At 44.5% G+C, this 10,549-nt stretch overlaps 1 protein-coding gene across 3 annotated transcripts in view; it reads right to left on the bottom strand.

Annotated features, from left to right (window-relative positions):
- Nucleotides 1-199: 199 nt before the first annotated feature.
- The window catches only part of LOC121628836 (phospholipid phosphatase-related protein type 5-like), a 139,378-nt gene continuing 129,028 nt past the window's right edge, over nt 200-10,549 (bottom strand). For all 3 annotated transcript variants that reach the window (XM_041968214.1, XM_041968213.1, XM_041968215.1), the window contains 2 exons: nt 5,297-5,431; nt 200-1,685 (listed from right to left, as the gene is read on the bottom strand). In XM_041968214.1, coding sequence (XP_041824148.1) covers nt 1,656-1,685; nt 5,297-5,431 — 165 coding nt within the window. In that variant the 3' untranslated portion in view covers nt 200-1,655. The remainder of the gene's footprint in view (nt 1,686-5,296; nt 5,432-10,549) is intronic.

Here is a 10,549-nt window from a genome sequence, read left to right as displayed (position 1 = left end):
TACAGACTTCTGGATGATTATTATGGTTCTAGTGTTTAAGAGAATGACTAAGAGCTGTTTTTTGGTAAAATCGTCTAATTAATTAACAAGAAAGTCGTTGTTTTGTTTGTAAAAATATGTTAATTCAATAAAAATTTTATGTTTTTTTATATGTTGTAAAATTATTCTGTTAATTCAGAAAAAGAGCTTTTTGTTTTTTTCTTTTCCTTGTGAATGCACTACGTTTCTATAAATATATTTTGCTTTTCTGCTCTTTACATAATTGTTATGTATCATTAAACTTTGGTAAATAAGTTATTCCATGTTTCAACAGTGCCTACACAATTAGAACTGATATGAACAACAGAGGAACAGAGGAAGAACAAACTCTTCTAAGAACCAAAGAAACTGCTTTGTGTGAGGCTGAAATCCTCCAACCAGGCTGTAAATCGTTGGTCAGGGTCCAAACAATCACTGAGTGAGACAGCGATGGGACCAACATTTCTGTCAACTCTGAGCAAACATCACTGTAACCTGATTTAAAACCAAATAAAACATGAGTTCAGACTATAATGATCCCACTGAGAGGTGCATAAATTACGAAATCAGAAGGAAGGAAGGAAGGAAAGGAGGAGGTGATTGTCTAGTGCCGATAGAAACCTTTGTTACAGTACAGCAAGACTGGAGTGTTTTCATTGGCTAACTGTACACACACACAGACACACACACATCTTCAATGAGATGTCCAGAACAATAAATTACACGTCAAAACAAAGATGAAAAAGTTTCCAGGTTTCAGATTTGCTACTTGGAGCTCCGAGCTGGTCTAGCAGAACCTGGACCCCCATCCTTCATGCTGCTGGAGCTTACAGGCTTCTCCTCTGAGATGCTACTACTGGCACTGGGAAAAGATTTAATAGCTTTGTACTGACTTCAGCCTCATCACAGCATGATTTAACGATAGAAAACACTTAATCTGGTGTTACGGGGCACAGATATGAAGTAGTCTTAGCCCAGAACTAACTGGTCTGTGGAGCTCTTTTAAACTGGGAGCAGCTTTAACCATAAACAAATTCCTAATCGGTGAGTGAGGAATGTGTTTATTTATCTTGCACCTTGATGTGTTTAATGAGGTTTAACTCAGCATCAGTGTAACGTTTTAAGCTGGACTCGTGTCCTGATGGTATAAAAATGATGTAAAACGTGAAAAGGTTCATTAACTTAATGAAGACAGAACAGACACGATCAGCTTGTTGACTGAGAGCTTGTTGCTACCATATTATTGGAACATTGCTATTTCACACAGATGAAGATAGTATTTGACCAGGACAGAGGTGAGATGATGGATCCAGGTCTTTGCTCGTTCTTCTGGTCTCCCAGGAGTCCATGATGGAACCTTCCTCCCAGAAAAGACCTGTTAGGGAAGTCTGACAAGGATTCAGAGGAAGTGCATAGATGGAGAAAGCAGAAGCAACCTGTCCCAGGAGGGTCTCTGACCCCCGTTTTTCCTGCAAATATAAACATAGGCCTGAAAAAGACGACACAGGACGAAGTACAGCAGCTCACACACACAGACACACACACACAGGGCGGAGTTAGATCTGCACTCCTGTTAGTAGGGCTGGACGGTGAAGAGCGTGGATGTCCAGTGGGTCTGCCACACGGCTGACTCCACGTCATGTGACCTCAGCGAAGGCGATGTGATTCTAGAGAGGGACGAGAGAGCAGAAGCAACATCAGGACAGCAGAACGAAAGAGTTTCACTTTGAATCTGAGGAGCTTTAGAGGAAGATTCAGATGATTTCAGCCTGAAGGTCTGGGCTCTGATGGCAGCCATGGCAACGCTCCAGTCAGCATGCCAGTATTCCCACAGTGGCATCCTGGACTCATCCCACACAAGTCCAGCGTAGGGAGTGCTGGCTTCTGCGGACTGGAGGCTCAAAACGGGTTTGGCTCTGGGTGGGACGGTTGGTTTTGGAAACCCTGATCTCTGCTGTTTCCATGGCAGCTGTACCCTTACCCGTAAGGTGGGGCATAATAGCGACAGGCAAAAACTCATGTTTGGCTTGTCTCATGCATCAACTTGGAAAAAATGGACCAAGACAACCAGTCTGAGAGAAGTCTGTAAGAACGGGGCCAGATGTAGCTTCCCATCGTAACTGTTCCTTGTGACGGCATCTGTGGAGGACAGACACATCACAAGGAGTCGCTGGACACGAGACTTTCTGAGACGTTGGAGCTTCCTCACTGGAAACGTTTTAGTAGTGATTATTTATCGTTTCATGTTTGCTATCAACAGCGTCTCATTACTAAAGCAGACAGTGTGATAATCGTGTTTCTCATTTAGCTCCAGAGCGCGGTGCACACGGACCCGGTGGATATTGGCCTTAACAGCATGATGTCATGGCAGCGTGATGTCATAGCGGCGTGATGCCATAGCGGCCTTTCTTGAATCATAATGAAGAAGAAGGCGACCCAGAAGCAAAGGAGGAGGATGGTGGACGTCCAGCAGGTTGTCTTCTTTCTTCCTGGCGTGTGGCTTTAAACAATAAATCCACTGTATATTTTAAACATGGCGCCGTTTTCTGGTGTTGGGCTGCAACAGAACGGAGCATCAGAGCTCAAGCAGCTGTTTGTCAGATCAGATCAGAACGATGATCTATCTCCGTGCAGCTTCTCTCTGACTGCTATTAACCTGTTTAATGAGGATTAACTCGGCTGGTACCGCGCTACTGCTTATAGTGAATGAAAAATGACCCAGTGACTGATCATGATTCTTTAGTCTTTGAACTTGTATGAGACAGTAACAAACTACAACACTGATTGTGGCCAGTCGTTCGTACACATCGTACAAGGACTACAGCAGTTATCTGTCACACATGGATTCTTTTCTTCTCTTATAATGAAGCCAGAGATAAACCTTTAGCTGATGTGAGTCACCAAACAGAACCAAGAAGAAATTCAACCACTTTCTGAAAAAGTTGGAAGAACTGGGAAACTGGACTAAAACACCAGGTTAGAATCATTTCAGGACCTTATTAAAACCCCTTTCATCTTCATTTGCTTTGTTCTAATAGAAACGTTTTACTTGAAGACAGCGGACGTAAATGACTCACAGACTTTGGTTCATGCAGCATCCCAACGCTTTCAGAAAGTGGATGTTAGCTTTCTGCTGCACAGATTCCTCCCTGCTGGACATTTTGTTCACTGTGGCATGTTTAACTTTAAAGTGTCTTTAGGCTGCCCTATTTTTAGAGCAGGCACTTTATCCTCCGAGCCGTCACAGCTGAGGTTAAAGTGTGAGATTTTCTGCTCTTTTTAAGGAAAATCAGCAAAGCAGGAAGCTGTGAAGTGAATCATCTGACATGGCCTGTATGTCATACAGCGGTTAATGTGATTCTTTTTAGCAGGAAAGAGAAGAAAAGTTAGCAGAGACACACCAGCAGTGCAGGAAAAGCACTTCAAACTCTCTTCAAACACACAGCAAACTCTCTGGACAGCCTTCAGTCCGACTTCCTTCTGCACATTTGACCCGTTTCTGGATGAGACCAGATGATGCTTTTTAACCAATGATTGGTTCAGCCGTGGATAGACAGGACTTGGATCTCTCTCTAGTGTTCAATGCAGGGCTGTCAAAAAGACGTAAGTTTTTCTCTACCAACCAGGTGGCAGATGTGCTGAATCTGAACAGGTGAGGGAGACACCTGTTACCTGCCTGGCTGCTGTATGGGACACCTAAACGCAGCAGATGCACCTGGAGCGTGTTTCACTGAGATAAAATAAGCCAGCAGATCCCAGATTCTGCAGGAAGAAACATGCAGCTACTCTCGGGGAAGTGTTTCTGATCTTTACTGGAGCTTTTAACAGCATCTCTGGGATGGTAATCTGGTTGTCACTCAGCTTCACTCTGGCACAGAATAAATTTATGAAGAGAAAATAAAATAAAAAGCTATTTAAGGCAGTTGGAATCAACTCCTTTTGGATAAATTATGTGGTTCTTTAATCCTTCATACTGTCAAACAATAAAGCGGCTCAACCATTAATCTATCTTTGTAACCACGTGTCTCTGAGGAATTAATTCCAGGAAAAGAAATGAGAATAACAGATTAAACTTCAGTTTTCTGCAATACTACAGCACGCTTCCAGCCACCTGCTGGTCAAACCCTTTTGTGCAAGAGAACCGAGGAAAGCTGGAGCCCAGAGCTCAGTCTGGGTTTCTGGGTAAACTTATTTTTCTCGTGACTAATTGTTCTTTGCTTTCATTTATTCCAAACTGTCAGTAAACCTTAAATCTGAATTGTGCAGAAACATCCTCTAGAGCAGTGGTTCCCACCCTGGGGGAGATCATATTGTAAAAACGATCAAGTCTACATTCATCAAATAAATTTGGGATTTTTACCAGGACTGTCAAAATAAACCATTAGTGAAGAGATAAATCTTTGAAATAAGCACCTTCATTTTTTAACACATTAATGCACAAACAGTAAAGTTAGTACACATGCAATTTCAAAAATCTGAATTTGACATTATCGCAAAAAATAAGCAGAATTTGGGGTGTAGGTGCCTTGTCACAGCAGTGATCCACCAACAACCACTTTATCCTCCGTATTTATGAAGATTCCGACAGTTTTCCAGCCTGACTACCTGATCACACAATCACCCATGTGGGGACGGGGGTCGTGTACACCCACTCCTGCTCTCTTGAGAGTCGTAGCTCAAAATCTTTGAGAACCACTGCTCTAGGGAGGGTTTTAATGTTGTGGCTCAAACAGTTATTGTCTAAGTGGTGTGTTTGTGTGAAATGTTTTTATCAGGCTCAGAAATGTAGCCAAACAGTCATTTGTGCACCTGCATCAGGTTTGAAGCTTCAGAGTGGCTGACCCAGGAAGAAGTGTGAGTAGGTTCCATGTCCATACACACAAACCAACACATCGTCATGGAAACCATGACTTTGGCCTAACATGGTACCCGTCACACAGTTGTGCTGAATGCAGCAGGAAGAAGTTTGAGGTTAAGTCCAGAGATTTGGTATCAAACCACTTCAGCTCAGTTGCCTTTTATTCCGAAGATGCTGGAACCAGCTGAGACCCTGCAGCCAGTGCAGGAAGGCTTGAAGACAGTCCTTGATGAAGCAAGACTCCTCATCTTCATCATCTGTCTCCTGCAGCAGCAGCAATATTCATTGTATGCTGTGCTGATTCACACATTTCTGAATGAGCGTGATGGTAAAGTACAGATTGAACTTTGAGGTTTTCCCTTTACAGGAATGTTGCGTCTACGGAACATGTGCAGGTGTGTTTTGTTGCATCATCCCCACCTGTGAGGCGATGTACTTCTCCAGAGGACTTTCCACTCGACCAACGTTCAGCATGGTCGCGGTGGGCTGCTGCTCCGCCGGCGACTCCTCACTCAGCAGCAACTTGCCCTTGAAGTTATGAACCACACACACCACCTACAAAACAAATATGATACACTTTGAAACAAAAACAGACCTACAGCCAAGCAGACACACACACACACACACACACACACACTGGCTGGCTGGGTGAGTAACACAACCCAAGTACGCTGTTCACACACAGCTCACGTTTACTGATGTTTTCCTGTAACCGTCATGGACGTACGAAGCTAAATCAAATAAGTGGACTTAAGTTCAGTGAGCCTGTTGATGCAGACACTCTGAGACGTGGACCGGAGTCCAGTCCAGTGTCCCGGACTCAGAGGTCCTCTGGATTTAGATATATTCTCACTGCTGTTCTTTTAATTCAATTCATTTAAACACGAAAATAAAGGAAATTAGTGTTAACACTAATAATAATAATAATAATAATAATAAATAATAATTTATAAAAGCAACTGGAGAATATTACAGGGGATTTTGATTAGATTAGATTAGATTAGATTAGACTTTATTATCTCACAGTGGAGAAATTCACTTGTTACAGCAGCTCTTGTTATAGAATAAAGTGCAGAAAGACAGAATAAGGTGAACATGCATCACAGCAAGAAAGTGCAATAGAAATTATTTACAAGTCTAAGAAAAGCAAAAATATGTACCGTTATAATATAAAGATATATATATATATATATATATATATATACATATATATATATATATATATATATGTATATATATATATATATATATATACATATATATATATATACATACATATATATACATACATACACACATACATACATACATACATACACACATACATTATATATATATATATATATATATATATATATATACATATATATATATATACATACACACACACACACTACATCCATACATAAAATAAAATAAAATATAACAACAACCTCACAGACTATATACATATTTACATGGTGATGGTGGGATATGAAGAATATGATGACATTGATAATGGGGGGTATTGCACAGTAAAATATAAATAAATATTACACAGTAATATGACTATACAGACAAGTTGTACAGTCTGACAGCAGTGGGAATGAAGGACCTGCGGTAGCTCCTTCCTACACTGAGGGTGTCTCAGTCTGCTGCTGAAGGAGCTGCTCAGTCCCCCCACAGTCTGGTGCAGCGGGTGAGAGGTGTTGTCCATGATGGATGTGAGCTTGGCCAACATCCTCCTCTCACCCACCTCCTCCACAGAGTCCAGCGGGCAGCCCAGGACAGAGCTGGCCCTCCTGACCAGCTTGTTCAGTCTCTTCCTGTCCCGGTCGGTGCTGCTCGCTCCCCAGCAGACAACGGCGTAGAGGACAGCAGAGGCTACCACAGAGTCATAAAATGTCCTTAGCAGAGGCTACCACAGAGTCATAAAATGTCCTTAGCAGAGGCCTGCATACTCCAAAGGACCTCAGTCTCCTCAGGAGGTGGAGGCGACTCTGGCCCTTCTTGTACAGGGCGTCTGTGTGGTGTGACCAGTCCAGTTTACTGTTGAGGTGAACACCCAGGTACTTGAAACTGTCCACCCGGTCAATGTCCTTCCCCTGGATGTTCACCGGTGTGTGGGGTAGTGTCCTTCTCCGGAAGTCAATCACCATCTCCATGGTCTTACTGGTGTTTAAGCACAGGTGGTTGCGCTCACACCAGTCCACAAAGTCCCTGATGACTGACCGGTACTCCAGCTCGTTCCCCTCAGACACACAGCCCACAATGGCTGAGTCGTCAGAGAACTTCTGGAGATGACAGCTGCTGGTGTTGTAGGTGAAGTCCGAGGTGTAAAGGGTGAAGAGGAACGGTGAGAGCACTGTTCCCTGAGGGGCCCCCGTGCTGCAGACTACCACCTCAGACACACAGTTCTGCAGACGCACGTACTGTGGCCGGTTGGTGAGGTAGTCGATGGTCCACGCGGCTAGCTTTCCATCCACACCAGCTCCTTCCAGCTTCCCCCGCAGCAGCACCGGCTGGATGGTGTTAAACGCACTGGAGAAGTCAAAAAACATGACTCTCACGACGCTCCCAGCGGTCTCCAGGTGAGCCAGCGCCCTGTGCAGTAGGTAGATGACAGCATCATCCACCCCGATGTTTGGCCTGTAGGCAAACTGCAGCGGGTCCATCGCGGTGCACACCACGGAGCGGAGGTGACCGAGGATGAGCCTCTCCATGGTCTTCATCAGGTGGGAGGTCAAGGCGACGGGTCTGTAATGGTTCGGTTCCTTCGCGTGTGATATCTTAGGAACCGGAACCACACAGGAGGTCTTCCACAGGACAGGGACCTTCTCCAGGCTGAGGCTCAGGTTAAAGATGTACCTGAGCACCTCACAGAGCTGGTCTGCACAGGTCCTGAGCAGCCTGGGGCTGATGCCGTCGGGTCCTGCAGCTTTCCTGTTCTTCAGCCGCCTCAATTCTCTCCTCACCTGGGCCGATGTAAGGGAGAGGGGGGAGGTGGAGGGCAGTGGGGGGCTGGTGGTGGAGTCCATTGGTGTGGAGTGGAGATGGGGGGTAGGTGAAAGTGGAGGTGAAGATGAAGGTGGTCGGGGGAAGGTGATGGTAGACGCTGGACTGGGGATGTGTGAAGAGGGGGGAGGGGGGGCAGGGAGAGTGGGGTTTGAATCAAATCTGTTAAAAAACAGATTTAAATCATTGGCCCAGCGCTGGTCTCCATCAGCTGTCCCTCTGGCACCACTCTGTCCAAATCCAGAGATCTCCTTCAGCCCTCTCCACACGTCCCGTGTGTTCTTCTGCTCCAGCTGCTCCTCCAGCTTCTTCCTGTAGCTGTCCTTGGCTCGCCTGATCTTGTACTGGAGTTCATGCTGAACTCTCCTCTGCTCCTCTCTGTCCCCTGAAATGAAAGCCCTCTTTTTCTGGTTCAGCAGGACTTTAAGCTCAGGGGTCACCCAGGGTTTGTTGTTGGAGAAACACCGCACCCTCCGGGTTGGCACAGTGTTCTCCACACAGAAGCTGATGTAGTCCGTGATGCAGTGGGTCAGGCCATCAATGTCCTCTCCATGAGAGCTGCAGAGTGTCTCCCAGTCTGTGGATTGGAAACAGTCTCTCAGTCTCTCATTGGCCTCATCGGTCCACACTTTCACAGACTTCTTCTGTGCCAGCTGTCTTCTCACCCTGGGTGTGTATTCAGGGAGCAGATGTACGAGGTTGTGATCAGAGCGTCCAAGCGGGGGGAGGGGGGCGGAGGTGTATGCGTCCTTCACATTAGCATACAGTAAGTCCAGCGTCTTGTTCTCCCTGGTGTGGCACTTCACGTACTGGACGAAAGTAGGGAGAGTGGCAGAGAGCGAGGTGTGATTGAAATCCCCGCTGATCAGCAGGAGGGACTGCGGGTGGCGAGTCTGCATCCGAGTCACTGCGCTGTGGAGCAGCTCACAAGCAGCTGCTGCATCAGCCGAGGGAGGGATGTACACATTAAACAGTATAACGTGTGAAAACTCCCTCGGTCCTTGGTCCATTTTTGCGGGACACCACCCCCACATTTAACCTTGTTGTTCATTTGACAGAATCCGCATTTTTCCATGTCCTTTCTGGCCTCAAAGGTGACAAATCAGGCTTTTTAATCATGTATAATACAACACCAATGGGATTATAAAAGGAGAGAAATAATCCACCAAGTTTGTTGTATAAAGATGATTTAGATTGCTGATTTAAGCAATCTGAAAGATTCAGAACTATTCAATTAAATTACAATTTAACACATTTCACTATAATCTAATTTGATACTATTTCAATAAGAAAATTGTTATTTCATTTATTAAAATCCAGTTTAGTGCAGTATGTTGAACAGATCTGATCATTTAACAACGCAGAGCAAATACAAATATAAAAAAATGAAAGGGGGAAGGGAGTAGGTCTCAGTATATGGGACAGATCTATGTGAAAGAAAAAGTAGTGGACAAATGTTTGTATCTAAGTGAGAGTCAGCATCGTCAGCAGGAACAAGTGTCAACAATAATCTGTTGAAGTCTCTGTCTAAACAAAGAAACAGATATCAGAGATGGGAGTTTAAGAGTGTTCTGCAGGGTGTTCCAGTCATTTGCAGCAGAAAAGTGGAAGGCGTTACGGCCGAAAACAGTGGAAGTTTTGGGAGTAATGAGCTTAATAAATTCAGATGACCTGGTGTGATGAGTGCTGTGAGCGAGGTGGAGAAGAGATGACAGTTAGAAAGGTGTCTTGTGCAAGATTGACTTGTAAATAAAAAGAAACCAATGATGGAGTCGCCGGGTGTGAAGAGAGGGCCAGCCCACCAATTTATAGAGATCACAGTGGTGGGTGTGGAAAGGGGCGTTTGTGGCAAAGCGTATGGCTGAGTGGTAGAGAGTGTCTAATTTTTTAAGGGCTGTGCTTGTTGCCATTTTATAAATGATGTCACCATAGTCAAGAATTGGAAGTAAAGTCAGTTTGACTGAAGTGCATTTGGTTGCGTGGGTGAAAGAGGCTTTATTACAGTAAAGAAAGGCTAATCTGGCTTTTATTTTGGCTTGAATATAATTGATGTGGGTGATGAATGACAGCGATGAATCCAGCCAGATGCCCAGGTACTTATAGGAACTGATAATTCCTAATAAATAAATAAATTGATACAGGTATTTATAATTGGAATTGACAGGTGAGTATTGGTAGGGTGTCGGCACCAGTTTTCCGACTAAAAAGGATGCACTTTGTTTTACTGGAGTTGAGGCGAAGGTGGAGGTTGTGGAAGGACTGCTCTACTGAAGTGAGGCTGAGTTGATGAACAGCTGCTGCAGCTTGTGGAGAGGGGCCGACTGAATACAAAATGGTGTCATCGGCGTACAGTGGATCCGGGAGCTGCCAGCAGCTTTATCTATGTCATTGATGTAAATGGAGAAAAGGGTGGGACCCAAAATAGACCCTTGAGGCACACCTTTGGAGATAATGAGTGGTTCTGACATGATATTTTCTGCTTTCACCAACTGGGCACGGTCAGAAAGGAAGCTGGAGAACCAGTCACAGCAGGAGATGGACAGACCAATATTGGAGAGCCTTCGTAGAACTTTATAGAACTGAACTTTCTACCTGCTGATGAATCTCTGGACACTTGATGTTTGTGTGGGATTCATATTTGCTGAAGTCTTATTTATTTATTTATTCATGTATTTTTGT

Source organism: Melanotaenia boesemani, chromosome 18 (assembly GCF_017639745.1).
Source record: "Melanotaenia boesemani isolate fMelBoe1 chromosome 18, fMelBoe1.pri, whole genome shotgun sequence".
NCBI classification, from domain to species: Eukaryota; Metazoa; Chordata; class Actinopteri; order Atheriniformes; family Melanotaeniidae; genus Melanotaenia; species Melanotaenia boesemani.
This window is presented reverse-complemented; position numbering and strand designations above follow the sequence as displayed.